Raw genomic sequence first — 22,884 nt, forward strand, 5'->3', positions numbered from 1 at the left:
GTATTACAAATATTAATAGTGTAGGCCGAGAGCCAAATGATACGCCAATAGAACAGGATACAGGCGTCCACAATTCATCCACAAGTAATAATGTAGATTTAACTCGAGATTGGGAAATACCGTTATTCCACGACGTGTCGAAAAATGCGTCGGCAGAATTGGACGCAGCTACATTCGGGAGCAGCGTGTCGGGAATATCGGTTGAAAACGAGGGTGACGATTTTCAAGGGGACGCGCAGACGAATTTGGCAAGTACGGCGGAGAGCGCGACTCGAACGGCTACCCTCGGGCAAAATGCAACATTCGTTTCCGACAATCAAATATATGGCGAGATAATAAAGCGTATTCAAGCCGCCAGCGTACTTTCGGCAGCGAAAAATCACTACAACCGCTCGGCGAGCCGTCCCAAGCTTAAGAATTACATTGCGAGGAGGAAGCCGAATTCAATGAAGCAACTGCTCTCGGACGAAAACGACAATCGCTACCTTAATGCTGAGACAAGGCAGAGTAGTTTGCTGCATATGAGCAACGAGTGCCTCATCTCGACCAAGTTCTTAAAACTGCAGCTGTTTGTATTATCTTTCGCGATATACTTCCTGCCGGTTCTGCTCGCCAGTATCCTACAAATGCGGGGAAAGCACATGTGTAAGAGTACACTCGAGACATTAAGAGGGAAAACCGACCTTTCTTCCACGGGTGACAAAAAGACTCGGCGTCAAGATTCAGAAGAGGAACCCGGCGCGCCACAGGGATCAGGAAACAGCGGAACGGACATGGGTGCTATAAAAAAGGATCGTGAGAGTCGCAGGGAAAATCAAAGTCTAGCCTTAGAGATAGATTGCATGGTAAGAACGCTCAGTACTATCAAGTTATCGTTAATTTTGTGCGTAGTCCTCTGGACGCCGGTCTTCTTGGGGACTCTACTGCGAGTGTACTCGTGCACCAGTGCGCCTCAATGGTTAACCGACGCCACGTTCTTAAGCGCCCTTTCCTTCGGCGTCGTAAGAAATGCTCTCAATATAAATATAATCAGAATTCAAGAGGCTTGTGGTGACGCTGGCACGAAAGAGAACAGGATACATCCGGCCCGACAAGCAGTGCTCAACAGCTAAAATGCAGAATGTTAGTAGTATAGGTATGGATTCTCAGTAAACTACTGTAAGCTTTACCCTGTTAAAAATATTGCAAGTTACTCCCTTTTTGGCGTATACCTGTTGCACCGATGGCAGAGAGAGGTGATAATACGAGTGAGAAATATTCTCTTAACGCGCAAAGGCGTTAAACCCGATCGCGAAGTCACTTTAATCGGCCGTACCATAATTTGTAACCAAAGTATCCCGCGTATCGGATAAAGTAAGTAGGTATAATGGAGTAATCGCGCTTTATACTCAAGAATATTCCACGCTTGTTACAATAAATATTGTGATAGTGCCCATATGCCAAGTGTATGAATTTGTAAGAGTACGCATAGATAGGCGGTCGCTTACTGTGCGCTTATCACTTATCGCGAGTGGAATTTCGGTCGCTATGCAGACTGCGTCGGATCGTCGGAGGGTTCCGAGATAAGCCGCGGATGCCCCTTGGAACGGGCTTTACCAGCGTCACGGAAGCGAGCACATCGGTCACGCGAACGGATTCCTCCGGTTCTCGCCGCCGCTCGCGACAGCGACCAGCAACGGGTAACGTAGCACAACAATTAACATCGGGGGACGCAAGTACTGTGCGTACGTCACGAGCCCAACTTAACCTCCTCGCCAGCGCGCTTAACAATGCGCGCGCAACTTACATAATTGCATATCGACAAGTTGTTTCGCCGCGTATCGAACCGGGGAAAAACGATATCGCGCGCGCGCGCGCGCGTTTCCGATTCAAACTCGCGCAGGTTGCTCGCTTCAATAGCAAATTTATTAAATCGCTGCCAAGCTTGTTTAACGAAATTTACTAAGATCGGTCGCGAGCGCATTTTAAATGTCAGGATTTACAATTATCTAAATCTAATTCAATTTGCCAATTTTATTTTTAAAATACAGTTACAACTTACTTGTATGTATATACGTTTATGTATGCCTGTGTGTCTGTCCGTGTTTCACAATCAGAACTGGTGGTACAAGAGAGCGATCCTCTTCTTGTCGGTATCATTAGTTCCGAGATACCCTGTGTGTACGCAAACATGTAATCAGCAATGTCAAGTTTATTACGTTTTCTAGTGAAATATTATCTCCGGATTGTAATGTAATGTAGTTGACACGCCATAAAATAAAGAAAAGGAAAGGAAATTTCATTATTGAATGACGCACTCGAAACGCAAGGTGCGGACAATCCAACTGTGCAAATTGAGAAGAGCGACGTATCTAACGAAGCTCTATGAACTGCTCCAAGTTGCGCCGTAGCTCCGTACCGTCCTGCCACGGGACAATTTTCGCCTTCGTCGACACGGAGGTGGGTAATTTGTTGAGCCGATCGAGCAGCGGATAGCCCTTACGCGGACATGCCAGATCGGCTTCCGAGAGACGCAAGATCGGGCAGAGATCGTTCCTCCCGTCGCCAATGTAGACAATTCTCTCGTAGCTCTCGCCTCGCTCGCGTTTGTCCTGAATATAGTCCATCAGCACCTGGCCCTTGCAGAGATTGACGGCGCTTATCTGGCACGCGTGCTGCGTCCGATACGCGTCCACCCTCAGCCTGCCGTCGTCGTCGTATCGGGCTGGGTTCGTGAAGACGCGCGACACCGCGCGTTCCAGTCGTTTGTTCCTGAGCCAGCAGTCTATGAACACGCTGTTGGAGTCGCTGATTACGACGATCTCGTGGCCGTTGGCGCGCAGGCAAGCGAGAAGCTGCTCCATCCCCACGACCGCGGGTATGCCGGCGATAACGTCCGCAATTTGGCTCGCGTCCACCGAATTCTCGTGCAGCAGCTCAAAGATCCTGTTCATGTAGGCCAGCCAACCGTCGGACTTCCGCAGATTCTGCACATCCTTGGCCGATACTGTCTCGTCCGACAACAAGTTTTGCACCACCACGTCGGTGTTGTCGTCGCAGATGGTGTGATCGAAATCGATCGCCACGAGCACGCTGCGACCCATCTCTGCGTCAATTAAAACATAACTGTCGCGCCACACCGCCAGGCAACTTGGGCAAAATTCACTACTTGTGCATTCGAAACATCTTTACTGTCTTGGAAAGTGGAGAAAACTCCAAGCTCATCATATTCTAACGTTTGAAACAGGGACTTGCTTACTATACATACCAAGCCAAGAAAAATGGCACTCGTCGCTTTCGCCCGTTTTACTTCCCCATTTCCGACGGGATTCTTGGAAATATTCAACTAAACTCACTTGGCGGATGTACAGGTTGAAGAGCCACCGGGCAAGACTTGGCTGCGGGCACTCTTGCCAGAGCTGAACAAACAATGAGAACGTTACGTTGTTGTGTTACGATCCCGAAATAATTGTTACGATCGCGGTGAGCCTTTTGGCCAACAATCAATGACAATCGGCGGGAAACCGTGGCATTGCGCCACCACCACATTCTAACCGCTTCTAGCCCGTTCGCACGCAGTGGGTCCGCATTCTATCGTATCTCGGCAGCGTCGAGGCATGGTCGAGGTAACCTCCAAGAATATCGAGAGACAACGCGAGACAGCGAAGTCCACGGTAATATCCAGTAATATCGGATCGATCCAGTCTAGCGGCCTGTTGACATCGGATACCCTTTCCTTTCCTCTTCCTGCTCCGTTCGGTGCCTTTGTCTCGGACTTTCGTAAACAAACGCCAGTTAAGTAAACGCGCGCACAGCGCACGCGTGGCGGCCGGTTTGCCGCCAATTCTCGGCGTTTTTCAGACCTTGAGAGGTTCGCTCTCGAGAGGACTTGAGGGAATCGTGGCAAAAATTGTCTTCTGCACACCTTCTCGATCGTCGTAGCGATGTCAAAGTACAATTTGATGCCCGCTGGTATGTCCGACGACGAGGACGACGACGACGACGATGACGTCTTCTTTCCCGCGGAGGAGGTGCGGTTATTGCACAGATACGCGTCAATTTTTCTTCACATGTGACAACGTTTTCCTTACAATTTCATCGCGTTCCTTCGACAGAGAAAGCCTGCCGTTAAAAAGACTAACTATACTTCGTGGAAGGACTCGAGGAAAGATGAGGCGAAGACCGTCGAGGTACACGATGAGAAAAGTATCGTCGAGGATAGCCTTGTGAAAGCGTGTACGATGGGAGAGTTGAAAGTGATAGAGGAATATCTCGAACGTAAGCGTCATAATTTTACCCGTGGAAAAAATGAGTAACTTTCTCTGTTATTATCAATTAGAGATTATTACACCAAATGTTTTTGTCTAGAACATGACATCGACATCAATAAGTATCTCAACACTGGATGGACTCTATTATTGTACGCGACTTCGTCGGTAGATCCAGAAGTCACAGAGTATCTCTTGGCACATGGCGCAAACCCGAATAAGCACAAAGGTATGGATCGATGATATTTTGTTCATTACTCGGAGCTTAACATAAGATTTGTACAATGGCCAAATTATGCAGATGGATTTACGCCTCTCATGGCACTATGTAATTCCATGAAGGGAACAACAAAAAGATCTCTCAAGTGTCTCGAGCTTTTAATACAAGCAAAAGCTGATGCAAACGTTACTAATAAGCGGAGGTAAGTTGAATATGACGTACGATGAGGAAAATGTAGGAATTAATGTCTGTGCGATAAGTACAGATCATTATCAGTGTATTACTAACTTGATTCGATGAGTACTAACATTTATAATTCTTACAGAGAAACGGCTCTAATGTATGCGTGTAGGTCACACGACGCGGAATTCGTCATCGAGCTTATAAAATATGTACAAAACATTGATGCTTGTGACAGTGATGGAAAAACTGTAAGTTTTTAACGTCATTAAGCACTATTAAAGTTACTCCTAAATTCTCAATCTGATTATAGGCATTGATATATGCTACTACAGCTAATAAGCCTGATAATGTCAGAATTCTTTTGGCGCATAATGCAAATACTTCGCTGGCAGACATATACAATTCATCTGCCAAGGAGATCGCAGAAATCAAAGGATTCACCGAGGTAATTGACATCTTGGCTCCATCGTTAAATTTTTTTTCAATATTTTCCCGTTATTTAGATACTTGCTCTATTGGAGGGAGACGAAGAAGACGAAGAGTTTATCTCTGACGAGAAATCCGAAATAACAACTTGGCAAGATTTATTTCCAAATTTATATCCCAGAGATAAGGAAGCTTTAGATTATGATGTATCAGTGATGCTGTATGGAATGGGTTTGGAAAAATACAGATGTTTATTCCGAGGAATGGATATTAAAACTTTCTTGCAATTGAGTGAAGATGATCTTTGTCGCTTAGGAATTGATATTACTGTTCACAGAGACCAATTTCTAGAAAATCTTGAAAATTTCCATAGCAAGAAATGGCGTTTAGATACTTTTGGCAATATTAGAAAAATTATGTCATACACGTATGTTTTATACTTGTATTATTTTGCTAGAGATATGTGTGAAACAAAATTAATATTATATGCGATAATTGTATACGTATGGTTACAGAATTTACAACGGTGTACTATCGTTATCAAATGCAAGAAAGCAGATTGGCGTGATATCGTCCAGTTTCCAGTACATCAAAAATAATTTGCTGAAAGCTGCAAGTGAAAATATCGTTTTGTCACCTGTGAAAAGAAAGGAATACGAAAAAGAACTAAGAAAAACACAAAAAACCTTAAAACTCTTAAAAAATGAGATAGTACAATTAAAAAAACTAGCTCAAGAGGTATCGTACTATAAAGCTAATATAAAGCCTAAATATAATTTTCTTACTATTCAATAGTTATTGTATTTTTTACCTATATTGCAGATCGATAAGAAAGATAATATCGGTGTACCGGCAACTTGGATTAGTCCCAAGAGTAAATCTGGTTGGACTATGACGATAAGCATTACGTTAATGGTAGGGCTGTACTTCTGCAAAAGAATGTATTTTGAAAGATTATGGAATATGTACAACGTTAAAATATCTTCAGTGCTTCGTTTTTAAATATAGATTTATCGTACTTGTTCGATTGAATTATAAAACGTTACATTATTTTATAATACAAATAAACCTACAACATATATTAATAATATTTTAATAATATACCCATATACACATACTCGTATGTATACATACATAATTACAACTTAAAATTCAAACTTTACAGTTGATATACATTTGAAAAATATGCTTATATTAGCAACTATGTTTTAAATATATTTATGTGTAGTGCACATTTTATTGACTCGAGTGTTCTCTCAAGTTAGCTAATTTCATCATATGTGGGAAGAGAGGATGAAATGATGGAAGATTTTGTTGACGGACTGTTAACTGATAACGTTCCAATGGTCCACTACATAGTGCTAATCTGTCTCTTTCGTTCGGATGGCTGTCCATCCACTGAGATAATCTGCCTACAGACCATCCGGCGATCTGCGCAATAAATATAAAATTTTGTTAATTTTTTCAAAATCAAATGTAATCGTCTCTTTTCTAACAATCTCTATAAAAGCAATTCATCTTGACGAATTCCATCTCACCTGATGCGGTGACGCTAGTTCAGGCGGCGCGCCAGAAAACAAATGCAGAAGAATAAGGGACGGCGATACACTACTCTCTCCTTGCCCTTCTAGAATTTTTTCCACCATCTCCTCGGGACTGAGAGGAAGTAAAGTTTTTAACGCTCGCAAAGCTCTGTATTGCTGTTGCTCAAGCAGACCCATCTGGCCACCACGGCATAACGGCGTCACGGCTATTTCCATCTAAAACTTTCAATCTGTCTCACATGTATCTACCCGATACGTTTTGTGTAAAAGCGACATACCTGAGCGAAATCTACTAGAAGTTTCGCTTTTCCAAAATCAGTCAGAGGTCTCAGCAAGCAAGCATGACGTACAAATAACTCTATACATCTCGATGCGACAGCTTTACAACTTTAACAATATCATGTTCCATTTAATAATTGGTTACCGATAAACGACGTACAAGGAGAAACAAAGTAGCTTACCTTTCAGCTACAACCACTTGATTTTTGTACGGTAGTAAGAATGTATTCACGGATCGTAAGATAAAGCCTTGCAGTTCACGCATGTAAAGAGAACAGCCAATTTCCTTGCCCAGAGGACTGCTTGTGCTATGTAATCAAAGTATCCATGTGTTGAGATCGTCAGACGAAAATGAAAATTAAAGAAATAAGAACTTACTCTCTGAATTCAGGATCATCGTGCATCGTTAAAATAATACTTTCGATTGCATCGCTAACAGAACTTAACAACGGCGCAAGCAAGTTCTTCGTTAACTCGTCAGTTTCCTTGAGCGCCGTGGAAATGACAACGCTTCCCTCCGAAGGTAAGCCTCCCGCCAGATTAGCTATCACGCGATTTGTCTGGCTAGAAAGATAATGAAGAAGATTCGCGAGCGTGACATTTGCTTGTTGACCAGTAGTAGGGGAATCGATTACTTGGCTGGCCTCACCGCCGGTCACTACACTTTGCTCGCATTTTAAGCAGAATAGTCTTATTGCTTTTCCCACATTTCGTGACACCACGGTCGAGAGTCCATCATCCACCAGTGATACGCTCAGTTCACTAGACAATATGTACCTCTGCTATGATGTTCTTCAATAAATAAGATACGTGCGTAGAAAACATGCCAGACTTACTTTGTAATCATACGTATGAGACTGTCGATCTCGTCATGAGTCGGTAAACCTTCTCCAGAAAACATGTTGTGAACTGGATCCAAAAGTCGAGAGACCGAACGCGATAAATATGCATTTTCAAATGGTAATAAAACATTGTGGCTATATTAAAAACTTATACATTAATATTGAGCTTCGCTTGTAGTTACGTCAATTTATATTGTATTACGAGATGTACTTACTCGATACTGTAAATCCCGATACTGTGAGATCTCTCTTTTAAGCGTTTACTCAAGTCTAGAAATATTCTTAAAAATTTGGGATACTCTCCTTCGAGGGCTTGTTTTACAAACGATGATCCTACAAGACCCTTGATTAAAAATTTCTTTAAATCAAAAATTGAATATATATATATTTATAATTTACCTTGAGCACGTTCAATTAAGACTTTCGCAAGAACAGCGTTTACTTTATCCCAAAATTTCTCGGATAAATCGTGAAACCCCTGCGTATGGTGCTCCAACAATACTCTTTGCAGCAATTCAATCTAAATATAAAGTAGCATTGGTTGAAAATGACTGAATTAAAAATGAGTAAAATGCACATTGTACGTTGTCTATTTACTTGCAGACAGTGCGTATATAAAGTATCTTGGAAAAGACGTTCGAGATTTTCCCATATTCTCGTCCGTAAATTTCCTGACGAACCGGGCGATGGAATTGCAGCTCTACCAGGTGCTCCGCGTTTCCCGAAATCCTGGTTTGTCACCAAGGATACGTCTAACGATTCTGTGGAAATTCTTTCTATGTCAGCCAAGGTAGATTCTATAGTTGTGTCTACGGCGCTGCCTATTATTCCCAAGTTTTGAAAGACCTGCACAGCTGTGCTCACCTGTCCATACGTATACATTAGTGCATATATTATTTATTAGACTCTCGCTGACGCGGCCTCGCGTAAAAATGTGCCAGATTTATGATAATGTCGGATTACTGAGAGTGCATGAAAATTTTATAGCAATTCAACATCAGCGAGTTTTAGTAGTTCTTATTCTATTTAGGGTAACAAAGTGGATAGAATATATAATTTACAAACATACTCATTTTTAACATAAAATTTGAATTAAACAATATGTTAAAAATACATAATTTTTAATAATAATAATTATAAAATATATAAGTCCATACTATATTCCACCCAAAAATAAAAAACAAACTAGTCACGACAAGCGGCCGGATTATTGAGTTTACTGTAATTATAATAAAGTAAAATTGTATTAACATTAGATTTCGTGTGCAGATTAAACATTATTAGCTGTGTAAAAATAAAATTATACACCTTCGCTCTGTCCATTGTCTGTAAACCTTGCGTTAGAGTGTGAGTGGCTATTCTTTGTACTGTAGCTCTCTGAGCCTTTATAGCCTGCTGGTCGTCCGCGATTACATCTAAGCCATTAAGATCCGTGTCTGCCATTAACTGTTCTGTAAATTTTACAATGTACATTCATACAAGACTACATGATGAAGAAAACAAAAAATTACATACCAAGCTCGTGCAGACTATTAGCAGCTTTAACAATATCTGGCCCTTGAGTAATGCTGCTCATTTGAGAGTTTAAACGTTTCGATAAATGTTGCATCCTAGAGACTCTTCTCAGAAGATCAGAGGTTTCGTGAAGCCGTGCTAATACAATTGTTTGCATTTCGATTCTGTTAAATGGATCGATAATCTTGCCACGTAATCGCTCCACTGCAGACAAGAGGCTCTGAAACCAAAGTTATTAAATATTATTAATTTCGTACAGCTTATTAAGTTGAAACAGATAGTAACGTTTTCTTACTCACTTGTATATGAGACTGCATTATAAAAAGCACTCCTTCTAATTTTTCCACCCATGTTGCTTGAGATAGTAAATCTTCGTGATTCGCAAGTACTTGCCTTTGCAGCTCGGCATTCAGCACCTCGATAGCTAGAAGCAGCGTTTACTGTTTCACTATTTTAAAACAATAAAACAGTTTAAACTGTACCTTGTCCCAATTTGTTTAATTGTTGAGCCACCGACAACAATGGCTCTACGTCAGTCTTTTTGAAATTCACATCCAGCAGTTGTTTGAAAAACTCTGAAATTTATGTGTTTTGTGAACCACATAGATATTCGTGTAATCATAAATTCTGATTTGGCAGATACAGGCTTTTCAACTTACGATCGTTTTCAATATCTTCCCAACTTGATATTTCACCCATTTTTACATAAATGATTACAAATAAACGACACCTGTGTAACCTGCAAAGCTGTAAACTTGTGTTGACAGATCAAGTGATAAGAGCAAAGTGCCGTGCGCATGCGCGCGCGACTACTTTTTGCCCACAATTCCTTGCCTTGATCGTGTCACCCTAATTGGCCGATTTAATGTAAAAAATTTTGATTGGCTGATTCAGTGGAAAACCATGAAGCCTATCACACAATGTCAGGCAACAGGCAATAGGAATAGGGAATAGAATTTTTGACGCGTTGGATTCGTCGGAAATTTTCGTTCAACCAATCAAACGCGTCAAAAATTCTATTCCCTATTCCCATTGCCTGTTGCCTGGCATTGTGTGATAGGCTTTATGCACCGACATGTAACATAAACCATGGATGTAGGAAATTTCTAGATGAAGCTGGACTTTCTACCCGTATCAGACTACGGGTTGAGATTGAGATTAGATTGAAATTTGGTTTATGAGATTTTCGAGATTCGAAGTTTGAAATTCTCGGAATTCCAATTCTTGGAAATATTAAAATATTCTTGGAATTTTAGATAGTGCCACCTCTTTGCTGATCATGATCTCCTGATACTTTTTCAGTTTTCGGGATTCTCCATTTTCGCGATTTGAAGTCTGAAATTCTCGGAATTTCAATTCTTGGAAATACTGAAAAATTCTTGGAATTTTAGATAGTGCCACCTCTTTGCTGATCATGTTCTCCTGATACTTTGGCAGTTTTTTGGGAATCTCGATTTTCGCGATTTGCAATTCTTGGAAATACTGAAAAATTCTTGGAAATTCAGGTAGTGCCACCTCTTTGCTGATCCTGTGCTCCTGATACTTTTGCAGTTTTCGGGATTCTCGATTTTCGCGATTTCAAGTTTGAAATTCTTGGAAATTCAGATAGTCCACCTCTTTGCTGATCCTGCGCTCCTGATACTTTTTCAGTTTTCGGGATTCTCGATTTACGCGATTTCAAGTTTGAAATTCTTGGAAATTCAGATAGTGCCACTTCTTTGCTGATCATGTTCTCCTGATATTTAAATACTGCTGATACTAAACATACCCGTCCAAATTCAATCACACGTAGCATCAACCAAAATGTAAAAAATCGTAATTTTTGAATTCCAAGTTTAAAAACGTATCTCTAAAGGCCTGTGTCCGCGATGCTAGAACTTGGACCAATTAACTTGCAGCTTTTATGGAATATTAGAAATTGGACCAATTTCTCGCATCGTGGATACACTGGAGCACTCGGGTGGTGTTTCTGAACGCGTCACAAAGGGTGCTTTCCAGCAACGTATACAGACACTTGACGACACTGTGTAACACAGTGAATCGTTTTATCTTTGTGGTTTGCCATTATTAAACGAGGATAAAATAATTCTCTTTACATTCTGAAATTGTACTGATTCGTAACGCCATCATGTTCATTTTAATGTGGACGTAGGAACTACGTAGCCTCTACATTTCGAGATGGTAAAACGCTATTTGGTTTAAATCCGTGCTACGTGCTACGTGCAGTAAAAAGACCCGAGAAGTGAGTCAATGGGAATATACACGGCAAGAGAAAGCACGTTCGAACCTTGGGCTAATTTCAGATATATTGGAACGAGGAATTTTCGAATCTAGCAGCCCCGGGGGCGGGTGCGAGCCTGCCTGCCGAGATTTGCGTGTGCGCGCGCGTGAGCGCGAGCGCCTCGCGCGAGATGTTTGGAGCGTCTGTCAAAAGCGCCGTCAACGGGTCGTCGCTGATGCACGCGGAATCGGAGTCGGCCGACGCGAAGGAAAAGAGTCTCCCGGTGGTCCGCGGCTAATCGAGCCGTTCCGGGTTGCACCTCTCCGCTCTCGCCCGTTGAGAATCGGGAACAACGGGTCACATCGGTCGCGGAACAGCGGAACGGCGGAACGACCACTTTGTGCACATTGGATTCGTCTGACCGGTAAGTTGGATTTTTCCGTCGATTTTTCCCCCCATCGAGTCGCGATCTCGCGCGCTACAGATCCCGCCGATTACGCCGATTCCGCCGAGAGCGCCGGTTCTTTTCTCCCGTGGAAAAAGGGCTACCTTTTATTTGCTTCGGAAGAATCGAACGACCGCGTAACATTCGATCTTTCCGAGCGCGCTCCGAAGGCTGAAAATAATAATAGAATTGACACAGCGCTGATGGTCGAGCGCGTTAGCGTCGGACGCGCCAGATTATTTTCAATCCCCGGCGGAACTTGATTTGTTTCGCCGCAATCGCACCATTTCATGCCACGACGAACGTCGACGCCGTCGACGGTTGCCCGATCAGCTGATCGTCACTCGCGCGGCCTGGTTTCTGACATAACCTGTGAGGACTTTGTGCACGCGAGTCGCGATGCCCTGGGCGATGGACAATGGAGCCTTGGTCACTCGTCAATTTTCTCACGGCAAGGCGAATGATCGTGATTCTTAAATTTGATAAAATTTTATCTATTTTCGCATCCATCAAGATTTCATCCTATCAAAATTTAGTAGGTCAAGTTCTAAAAATCGTCTGTTCCGAAATTCATAAGAAATTAAAAAGTAGGTTAAAACATAGAATATTCTATGCATTTTTCTAACATAAAGAAATTCCTCTATATTTTGTTTCAACACGCGAGAAAATCCGATTTCCCGAATCTGTCAGTTTGCAAACGTAATTTGACACAGTAAGACTTCACCTGCGGTACGTCCGGGATGGGAAATGAAAATCGATTCGGATGGACTATCGGCCATCTGTACGCAAATTTGTTGTAAATTAATAGTAATCTTTCATTTCATGCGATATCAGTTTTCAGCGATTCAACTCGTATTTGTTTTTATGTATATAATCATAATTATTAATCGCGTACACTTACAGTTTAATTAACAATCATAATTACTCCAAAAGATAATTGCCTCATCAAGTTTGCGACATATTTTTAAGTTTTAATGCCGCGTCGTGTCGATGTTATCTTTAAAATAATTTCACGACGATTATCGGCGTTCAATGAGTTAAATGTGGCGAAGTCACTCAAGAATTCTCACTTTTATCCGTACTGCCACAAGCCACTGGAACAGATAAGATAATAACATAATAATAATTCCGATAACTTCCCCTTACTCCTTTGCGTTTGAGAAAATTTGTCCCTTTAATCTTAACAAATGAGATCGCGCGAAGAGAGAAACATATCTATCTTATTTAGAACAACACAACTGGTGTCTTTAGCATAAGTAAAATAAGAATTATGTGTTTTATCGACGCTGAATTAAGCGCAAGAATGAGATATGCAGTTTTAACTTTCCGCCAAGTGCTTCAGCTTTTTATCTTGCATCTTGCTTTTTGCAGAAACCTGCGCCTCGCGAGAGATACCTACAGAGAAATTACCTCCAAGTTAAATTCCCTTTCTCTCTCTTTCGAGAAGACGGAACGGGACGCTCGGAATAAGTTACAAACTTGCTGGGGTAATATCGACTCTGTCTAGCGCTGAAGCGTTATGTAAGAGATCGGGAGAGACAGATAGAACGAAATCAATTTGCGTGGCTCACAATCGGCAGATTGGCGATTTGTCTTCGTCGCGTGTGTGTACATGTGCGCACGTGTGAGTCTTCGATACGGCCCGATAGCAATTTCTGTTCGTCTGGCGTCACGTTGATTACGTTATTGTAAGATGTCAATGCCCATTCTGTGTAACGAAACAAGTCAACTTGTGGCCACGCGCGCGATCGACTCAATGGACATCGTGGCCTTTGGAGAGAATAGGTTTCCAAGGCGATACCGCGATGGTATCGAAATACACAATTAAAACGGGTTCCGGAAAAGGCATGAGTCACTGTCAAGCTGCTGCAGTTGAAAATGTTCCCGTTGACAAGAATTATAATCGTCCGCGGGAGTCTTCCAATATTGAAAATAAACAAGGAATGAAAATAGAAGTTACGCAGGGAAATAAACGCGAATACACGAGTAGGTCGACCACCTGGCGAGAGCCAAAAGAAAAGAATTCAGTTTTCATTATCGCGGAATGAAGATAGCGCGAGAGGAAAAGAATTTCGGATTTTGTGCTACTTCGTGACATCCTTTTTCATTCCCACTCGTGCGACCTATCGATTGCATCACGTCTTATCGTCAAAAATTGATGAGCAGCAATAATATGATGAACATGTCGCATTGATCTTTGTCCAGAAAACGCAATTTGTCCGACAGGCGCGCCGCGAAATAAACTACTTTACGTGATGTAGCGGCCTTCAAGTTTTGGCACAATATTTTGACTACTGTTTAACGAATTAGCGCGTCCTTGCAGTGGCATAGTTAACGTTTGCGGCTTAACTGACGCTGCACTGGCAAGTCACCCTCACTTTTGCAGATAAATATACCTTCTCAAACATTAGGAGGTTTTTCCACTATGAATTGAAGGAATCTTGCGCGCGTTCGTATTTACGGAGTTAAAACCATTGCCATTATGCAACAGAAAGAATTACATCTTTTTCTTACCAATCGACAACTTGACATTAAATCACTGATATCGTTTTCTATTAATTCCATTAATTTATTCGACAGGTGCGGGACTCTAATTCGCATCAACTATGGCACAGGACAGTCCAGCTCCGAAACCTGCGGAGCAATTCAAGTACGTCTTTCTCCCATAAAATATTATTTGTAAAAAATGTAATATCTTGAAAAACAACAGATCTAAAAACATTTGAAACTGGAATATGCTAAGTTAAAAGCGTAGCAATTTTATTTTAATTTTATCTAATAAAACTGAAAAGATAAAGTTGTTAAAAAAGTAAGATTACGGATACGTTCCACCCTCTTTAGGCATATAATACTTTAGTATAAAATAATATATATTATACGTATATGTGTTTAATGTAAGCTTGTCCGTTTTTCAGACTTATACCAAAAATCATAAACGGTGGCATTGCCGGAATTATTGGAGTATCCGTGGTGTTTCCGCTCGATTTGGTTAAAACAAGATTACAAAATCAGGTTGTTGGCCCGAATGGCGAACGCATGTATAAGTCAATGCAAGTACTTTATTTAAAAAATTATTAAACACAGATATTATGCGGTGCAAATAAAAAATAATACCCTAATTATTTAATTATTACATTATTATTTTTTCTATTAATAATCAAATTATAAGTAAAGCAATTATTATATTATTCACATTGAAAGCGTTTTAATTGTACTGTATACTTTCTTGTATTTTCTTTTTTAACGTAAAGTAAATATATGTCTAGATTTTGATATAAAGAAAAAGAGACGAAATGCAAAATTGATATGTTTATTCTAATCGAATATATATAATTCTTTTCAGGCTTGATTGCTTTAAAAAGACTTACAAGGCAGAGGGCTATTTTGGAATGTACAAGGGATCCGCTGTAAATATATTATTGATCACACCCGAGAAAGCGATCAAGCTTACTGCCAATGATACATTTAGACATTATCTTTCCCTTGGGCCTGGGTATGTTGCAAACAATATATTATATAATGTATTTTTTCTATTATCAGAGGTAGAAGCTAGTGGTTATGTGCTCCTTCGTATGTGTAATATTGTCAGAACGACGGTTAATCCGTGAGAAGTGGCATGGGAATCGTTTAGTCGCATTATGCTAAAATATTTTTAAAGACAGTCATAATGTATTCATTATGTCTAGTATTCATTAACAACTTATTTTCTCATATTCCATAGATTTAATTAAAATTGGATTAATTAAATTTTTAGCATCCTATATAATATTTTTAACAATGGTATCCTTTTATTTCTTCGACAAATTGTTACTTGTTACTTTTCTTATGTATCACTTTTTCGTTTCCATTCAAAACTCTAATTTTCTCTAGCAATTATTTTCCTGCTGTATTTAAAATTTATGTATTTTGAAGGGATTTATTCAAAGTTTATGGCAAGTGGATTAGCATGAAATATATTTCAGGCGATAAAGTTTCTATTAAATTAATGGTATAAAATCTATTGAAAACTCAGGCTTTCTAATTAGTTTTTGTAAAAATAATTTAATATCTTGGCTAATTTTAAATGAAGAAAAGTATTGATTAAATTATCACATTAAATTGAAATGACGCAAGCGTCAAACTGTTATAAATATTGTAATCAACACCGCGTTAACTTGCTTAATTAAATATTCTATATATTTCCTATTTTTAATTAATAGTAAGGTATAAACAAGTGTATGTGTGTGTACGAAGCCATATCAAGTTTAAATTACGTTATTAACAACGCATGAAGCCAAAGAGTTATTGATCAGAGCAAGTTGCACGCACAGTAGACAATACATAGATAAGAATAAAGGTTTGAAATGTTACATCTCTTTGGTTTTTCTGTTTTAATAAAATTATATATATTTTGTAATATATTACAATTTCCCTTTGATACACTAAATTTGTTTCGTAAATCAGGTTTTTGTCCTAATTCGTCAGATTTTAAATATTATTTAATGCCGAAAGGTATTTGTTAAAATACAAAATTTAATTATATTGTTTAGTTAATTTTGTGGAAAGTATAATGACATTTCTTAAAAAGAAAAAACAATTGGAAAGCCCCAAAAATTAGTAATGTAATGCTGTATCGTTTGATCAGCAGAGCATCATAAAGCATCATAGCATCTTGTCATACAGCATTATAACATTTGTATGTAGAATACCTTGGAGTATATCTATCCTTGTCCCTAATCACTGTTATTAATTTGTTTCGATAACTGCTTGCATTTAACATCGACACTGTCTTCCAAGTAAATTAAACACAAAAGTGTATATTTGTTTAATGTACCTACCAAAAAATTATCAATAACTAGAAAAGAATAGTTTTATTATTGCTGTGGGTCCAGTAATAAGCTTGAAAATAGTTGCATTTTTGTTTTAATTTTTACTTTATGAAGTGTCTGACACTTTCATGATTAAATTTGCAGAATTATTGTATATTCTGCACGGTATATGTATATACGTATATGTATATATGTATACAATGTTTCTGGAATGAATTTCCTTAGTAAAAACTGATGGATTATTTTCGGTTCTTACTTGTTATTTTCATAGATATTGTAATTCTGTGATCTTGATTCTAAATTGATCAGAGCATTATTAAATTTTAAAACGACGAGCATGGCTCATTCTGTATCTCGCGAGAAAGGCAAGAAAACGAAATTGGGCTCGCGCTATTATGCCAGAATTGTGCGAGAATCTTTTATTGGTGTAAAACATATTGAAATATATTATTCTGTAATTCTAGACAGCTGAAGCTACCTGTTTGAATGTAATTTCCGAGTTAAATGACCTGGCAAACGGTGCGAACAACCGTAACTAGCTAACCAAGTTGCAAGCAATCGACGAAAGCAGGGTAATTTTTGCTTTCCCCTTTTCTTCCTTACGAAATATTTTCTTTAGTGCAATCCAAGAGTGATAATACATATAGAAGCTTAGTCAGAATTAGTCGAATAGAGTTGTTGAGAATTCGTTAAATGTCAGCTGGCAACTATAACGCAGTCAATTTTTTCATTTTAGCTTACAATTACAAATTGTAACTCATCTCATTTGTTTCATTTAAAGTAATTCTTTTGATATACCGGATACTTTCGTCTATTCATAAACAGCTCTCATTAATATATCACGTCATGCTATCGGAATCATCAATAAGTTGGAAATCAAAACAGTTTGCTTCGTTTACGTTCTTTGCCAGTGTATTTTGATGCTCTGCGGTCCATTAAGATGTTTGATATATTGCTTATCGTGCCACTAGCATTGAATGATCTCCCTTATATCAAGATTGGCATTCTGACAGTTGTTTCGGAAAGATTATTAAAGTTAATTAGAATTTCAAATAATCACACTTTACATATCCTCAAAAACTTTGATAAATCCAAGAACCTGATTTTGTTAATTAATCATGATCCACAATTGAATTGCTAACTAACGATCAACAACCGAGATGATAAAGGAAAATCAGTTTTGAGACAAACTTTTGAGCCCAAACTTGCCTTTAGTTAGAAAGGTCAACTTCGATGAAACTTCTATCTGTTGCTAACGTACCAGTCAATTGTGAAAAATTCTTCGAGAATCCACAATGCGTTTTACCTCGGTTTTTCCAAAGGCCAGCCAGTCATATGCCAGTCTTACTTCGTGTGTTAAGATCTTTTGCAATATGCCGTGATCCCAGAACTCTCTTAATCTGTTGTCCAGACAACAATTGCCAATAGAACGTGAAATGCTTGCCGGTGGCTTGGCAGGAGCATGCCAAATAATCGTTACCACTCCGATGGAACTGCTTAAAATACAAATGCAAGACGCTGGCAGAGTCGCCATGGCAGCTAAGGAAGGTGACAAAAACAGTCAATAACTTGTCAAGATGTCTTCTTCGCGGCTTGTCGAACGCAGCGAGATTATTTACGGGCGACTATTCATCCAAGTCCTTTGTTGTTATTGCGTTATTAACGATTTCGCAATTTCAAGCATCAGACGCGCACTTCTTATTTGTTGCAGCTTTTATGATGTTGCCATGGGCGACTATTTTGTGAAATTAGAAATTTACACGGGTATACGGTATCGAGACAGAAATGTAACGCATATTGAAACAGCTGTGAGATTTAATTAATTAATTAAAGCGTTTAATTTTCCGGTATACGTATGGGAATAATAAATGGAAATTAGAAGTAATTAATCAATTTGCTCGTGAGCCGAAGGTCTCTAAAACGTAGAAATGTGTATCCATTTTACAATTATTACGCTTGTGCTTATGGCGATAAATTGTATAACGCGTTACTGTTGCAGCGGGTAAAGCAGCGCCAAAGGTATCCGCTTGGGCGTTAACGAAAGATCTATTTAGGAAGCGAGGTATACTGGGGCTATATCAAGGGACCGGCGCCACTGCACTCAGAGACGTTACATTTTCCGTTATTTATTTCCCACTGTTCGCCAGACTGAATGGTCTCGGGCCAAAGCGGGAAGACGGTTCATGTAAGTACTGACATGTACTGATTGTCATGCACGATCGTTCCTAACGAACATGTAAGATTAAATAGTAACAATATCGCTTCATTAGCCGTATTCTGGTGTTCATTCCTTGCCGGATGCGCCGCCGGCTCTACGGCCGCATTAATGGTGAATCCATTCGACGTAATCAAAACTAGACTGCAAGTTATCAAAAAAGCACCTGGTGATCCAACGTACAATGGAGTATGGGACTGTATATCGTGAGTCCATTGGAATTAAATATCCGCTTATTCGTTCGTTTAGTTGTTTGCAAAATTACATAATCTATCAATTCGGGCACATTTATATCTCAAATCGTAATAAGTATATAATACTAAGGTCTTATAATAATTACTTCCGGCTTGTAGGAAGACATTTAAAAACGAGGGATCTACGGCGTTTTTCAAAGGCGGCGCTTGCCGAATGATTGTCATAGCGCCGTTGTTCGGAATTGCACAAACCGTCTATTATCTCGGCGTGGCTGAGTGGCTGCTGGGATTGAAGTGAAATCGCCATATCGCCGATTCGTGCCGTTCAATTCTCTGGGAAACTGACAATAATCGTTGTAGATCGTAGTTGTATTTTTGCTTGAGATTTTTGCTCTCCGTCGTCGTAATACGGATGTTGCTGTTAAATGAGATTTCACGATCGCTTATATGTAACAAAAAGTAAGAAAGAATACGTTAATTGAAATTATCGTGATTTTCGCAGGTCGCGAATTATGACAGATTTATATATAACTGAATGAAATATATCTTTATCTTTTATGTCCATATCCGTAAAGTGCATTAAAATTACTAATCAAATACAACGGAATCAATGTACGTTTCGTCTAATACATTGTGTTCTTGCAACGCAGAATTATATCGCTGCGTTGACGAATGTATTGAGACATCGAATTATTAGGAAAACATGGAATTGCAAATATTTCGCAGCTGTACCAATTACATGTTATTCAATTTGTAGGTCGTTCATGCATTTTTTCATAATAATAGCGTTTCTTCATCTCTTCCTCGTATCTTATAGACTCAATAAATTGTATGCGAGTTCCACGAAATATGTTCGTTGATAGACATACGTCGAGATCATCGTTATTATATCTACCAGACTAGCCAATTATAGTCAATTATATGTATACATTAAAGATATTAAGCAGACTCAACGTGATATTTTTAAAATAGTTTACGTTAAGCATAATAGAATACCTTGGCATAATAGAATATTTTGTTAAAGATCATGTTTGTTACCTAGTTTTCTTAATTTTAATCTCATGTCACGAATAAGCAATCTTTATGGCCATATGTAATATAAATTATAAATAAAAATATTACAGAATCTTTAAAGCAACTGTAATTGTGCTTCTTTGCATTTATATGTTTCTCACTTTTTAATACTATTCAATCCTGGGTTGTGGTAAGTTTTTTCAAGCTACTAATTATTGATATAAATACAGGCGCATAAAGATGAACATAAGAAATGTATTTGCTCTTTAACATTTCAGAGGAAAGAAATAATTCATTCTTTTAATTTCACATACTTAAGACAAGCCTGTTTAGGAAGATTTAATAAGTATAGCAAAAGTCCATGTATGTTAGATATTGAGGAAAATATGTGCACAGAGAAATAAGTTATGTATGAAACTCCGTGATAAAGTTCGCGCGAGGATCGATCTGAGGAAAACGAAAGAGAAAGTACATCTTTTGCTGAACAACCCAAGCTTTTGGCAGTATGAATAAAAACTCTGAACTTCAGTGTATAAATGAAGGAAACGAACTTGTGAATTAGTTGTTCACAGCCAAGGGGTCGAAGGTTTGAAAGAGAAAGCCAGAACCTTGGAATATACACAGAACACATTACACGTATCTTGGCTGTGAGAATGAAGCGTGACTCTTGCACACACGCACGTCTCACATCACATAGACTTGCGAAGATATAGTTAATTTATTATGTGCGCGTACTAATGATCGGAATATTACGATCGGATGCAACATTCTGTTGTTAACATCGCACGCACTTTGTTACGTTGCGAACTAACGTTATGGAGAAATAACACGAAGAAGCTCCGATCGCACGTGAAACGGTGACCATTAAACACGAATCTCAAACAATAGAAGATTTAAATAACCACATTGTATAAATGTCGAATTCACAGCATGCGATTATTACAGTTATCGAAGCACCGAATAGTATCACAATAGTATTTCGATAGATAACCTTCATTAACGAGAGTTAGCACGTGACTAACGTTAAATACTTCCCGTCGCGATCGCGGCTCGAGGAGCAAGGCGCCGCTGTCCGTTCCATTCGACTGTCTGAGTGATAATACCAAGACTCTGGCGGTCCTCGGTACGCCGTGTAATTGTTCACGTTATTCGGGCGTTGAGCGTGCCATGAATTCCAGGACTTGTTTACGACAGGCGTTTCGCAGAATTACCTGTTCGGCGAGGCGCGCGTGGGAAGCACGTGTTCACGTGTCTTCTCGCGGTCTTTCGAAACTCGGTCGCGAGTGGTACCGGGAGATGCGCAGAGTCAGACGTTATACGAAGGATCAGCGATATTTAAACAAAATTGTTAAGCTTGTCAAATATTCATTTATCATGTAGGAATTATCATACATGGTTTTGTTTCAATCGTAGTCGTTCCTTGATAAAAAAAAGAAAGCAAGATTTGTGACGGGTTAAAATGTTTAGTTTTGTTCGAGGTTTGTTTTGCTTCTTGTAAATGATCACATTGGTCCTTATATAATAAATCCTACAACCTCGCTACGGTACCGCGAGATGAATTGCATACATTTAAATTTAATACTCATGAATAATGATCGCGTCAATAATAAACTTACACTTACTTATGCTACTCTCTTTCGTTTAACAGTACCTATATGTAACGTTACTCTCTGTCGTACTTTGTCAACAACAATATAATTTGTTTACGCTTTAATTCGTGATACAAGAGTGTATTGGCATACGATGACACAGATTATTTGTGATCTAACAACGCTAATTATTAATATAAGTTTTTTATGATATCTCACCTAATTCTAAGAAGACCATTTGGTTTATTACTAATGACGCATAATACAGTTTACAATAAATAATCATGGGCGTGCCCGACTGAAAAAAAAAGAATATTTTTCTTAAAAACTTCTGAAAAATTATTAAATATCCAGATATCCTAAGTAATAATAAGCCCATTGATATCTTTAATTTCACCATGTAAAATTTTCTTTCTTTACAATTTCGAATAATTTATAGAAACGTAATGAAAGCTGCAGTTTCTTATACTTATTTCACTTACATTAATTATATTTTATAATAAAATATCGATGATGATAATCATAGTAATATTTAATAATATATAACATAATAAAATCACATTATCATATATTATTAACTTTTTGTATAAAAAAATAATAAAAAATGTGGAGTCAGGCACGCTCCATTCGCTTGTTGAATAACAATAGAGAATTTTATTTATTAATCATTATCACATACGTCAGTAATGTAGATAGAATTGTCGCACAAATCAAAAGCGTTTTCTATAATCTGCTTAAAGAATAAGTGGTAAGTATTGTAAACTGTTAAATACTCTCGTTACGATACTTATGTTGACGTTTTTCGCGATAACTTTGTAAAATTGCTTTCTCTTCCACTTCCCTACTCTTCGGGTGTTGATATTTCCAGCAAAAACGCGAAAATATAATTAATATAACTGTACAGATTTTACCTGGTATATGGTCGACTGAGTATAGTTACGTTACATTGCACTTATATCTTATCTGTCTTGAAGAATCGTTCTTATTATATACTAACGTTATTTTTATCAAACGCATATGTAATTTATGTACCATTATTGAAGATGATACATAAAGATATGGTATGATTTCTTACGTACATATCAAAAAAGATAATTTTGTAAATTATCTATTTTGTTATAATAAAATAATTCTCTATTTCG

The 22,884-nt window shown here is 38.7% G+C and overlaps 4 protein-coding genes across 8 annotated transcripts; 2 read left to right on the forward strand and 2 right to left on the reverse strand.

The window, feature by feature from the left end:
- Nucleotides 1-2,001: 2,001 nt before the first annotated feature.
- Nucleotides 2,002-3,612, reverse strand: LOC105562624 (pyridoxal phosphate phosphatase PHOSPHO2-like). Of its 3 annotated transcripts, none has more exons than XM_012013615.1 (3): nucleotides 3,535-3,612; nucleotides 3,336-3,398; nucleotides 2,002-3,085 (listed from the first exon to the last, which is right to left on the reverse strand). In XM_012013615.1, exons 1-3 carry the CDS (start codon nucleotides 3,596-3,598, stop codon nucleotides 2,352-2,354), a joined length of 861 nt encoding a protein of 286 aa, XP_011869005.1. In that variant the 5' UTR covers nucleotides 3,599-3,612; the 3' UTR covers nucleotides 2,002-2,351. The 3 variants fall into 3 exon arrangements, with proteins under 3 accessions (XP_011869005.1, XP_011869006.1, XP_011869004.1); XM_012013616.1 differs by having other exon boundaries at nucleotides 3,248-3,398; nucleotides 3,535-3,556; XM_012013614.1 differs by having other exon boundaries at nucleotides 3,336-3,607.
- A 294-nt stretch (nucleotides 3,613-3,906) lies between these two features.
- LOC105562623 (ankyrin repeat, SAM and basic leucine zipper domain-containing protein 1) lies at nucleotides 3,907-6,161 on the forward strand. The gene is made up of 9 exons (XM_012013613.1): nucleotides 3,907-4,010; nucleotides 4,095-4,257; nucleotides 4,348-4,476; nucleotides 4,549-4,669; nucleotides 4,793-4,898; nucleotides 4,961-5,095; nucleotides 5,154-5,503; nucleotides 5,592-5,814; nucleotides 5,899-6,161. Exons 1-9 carry the CDS (start codon nucleotides 3,924-3,926, stop codon nucleotides 6,076-6,078), a joined length of 1,494 nt encoding a protein of 497 aa, XP_011869003.1. The 5' UTR covers nucleotides 3,907-3,923; the 3' UTR covers nucleotides 6,079-6,161.
- Nucleotides 6,162-6,251: 90 nt separating this feature from the next.
- LOC105562622 (conserved oligomeric Golgi complex subunit 5) lies at nucleotides 6,252-10,181 on the reverse strand. Its single transcript, XM_012013612.1, has 14 exons — nucleotides 9,916-10,181; nucleotides 9,739-9,831; nucleotides 9,556-9,680; nucleotides 9,257-9,476; nucleotides 9,050-9,192; nucleotides 8,339-8,605; nucleotides 8,141-8,261; nucleotides 7,957-8,074; nucleotides 7,736-7,876; nucleotides 7,278-7,661; nucleotides 7,082-7,207; nucleotides 6,899-7,007; nucleotides 6,615-6,836; nucleotides 6,252-6,507 (listed from the first exon to the last, which is right to left on the reverse strand). Exons 1-14 carry the CDS (start codon nucleotides 9,953-9,955, stop codon nucleotides 6,313-6,315), a joined length of 2,304 nt encoding a protein of 767 aa, XP_011869002.1. The 5' UTR covers nucleotides 9,956-10,181; the 3' UTR covers nucleotides 6,252-6,312.
- Nucleotides 10,182-11,645: 1,464 nt separating this feature from the next.
- LOC105562626 (mitochondrial glutamate carrier 1-like) lies at nucleotides 11,646-20,283 on the forward strand. 3 transcript variants are annotated; one of them, XM_012013618.1, is made up of 9 exons: nucleotides 11,646-11,901; nucleotides 13,294-13,409; nucleotides 14,503-14,572; nucleotides 14,838-14,972; nucleotides 15,266-15,415; nucleotides 18,142-18,278; nucleotides 18,730-18,915; nucleotides 19,001-19,151; nucleotides 19,299-20,283. In XM_012013618.1, the coding sequence occupies exons 3-9, from the start codon at nucleotides 14,529-14,531 to the stop codon at nucleotides 19,435-19,437; spliced, it is 942 nt and encodes a 313-aa protein (XP_011869008.1). In that variant the 5' UTR covers nucleotides 11,646-11,901; nucleotides 13,294-13,409; nucleotides 14,503-14,528; the 3' UTR covers nucleotides 19,438-20,283. The 3 variants fall into 3 exon arrangements, with proteins under 3 accessions (XP_011869008.1, XP_011869007.1, XP_011869009.1); XM_012013617.1 differs by lacking the exon at nucleotides 13,294-13,409; XM_012013619.1 differs by lacking the exons at nucleotides 11,646-11,901; nucleotides 13,294-13,409 and adding an exon at nucleotides 13,424-13,546.
- Nucleotides 20,284-22,884: the final 2,601 nt, after the last annotated feature.

This window comes from Vollenhovia emeryi, unplaced genomic scaffold, assembly GCF_000949405.1.
Source record: "Vollenhovia emeryi isolate VEMERY1.0 unplaced genomic scaffold, V.emery_V1.0 DF939185.1, whole genome shotgun sequence".
In the NCBI taxonomy this organism is placed as follows: domain Eukaryota; kingdom Metazoa; phylum Arthropoda; class Insecta; order Hymenoptera; family Formicidae; genus Vollenhovia; species Vollenhovia emeryi.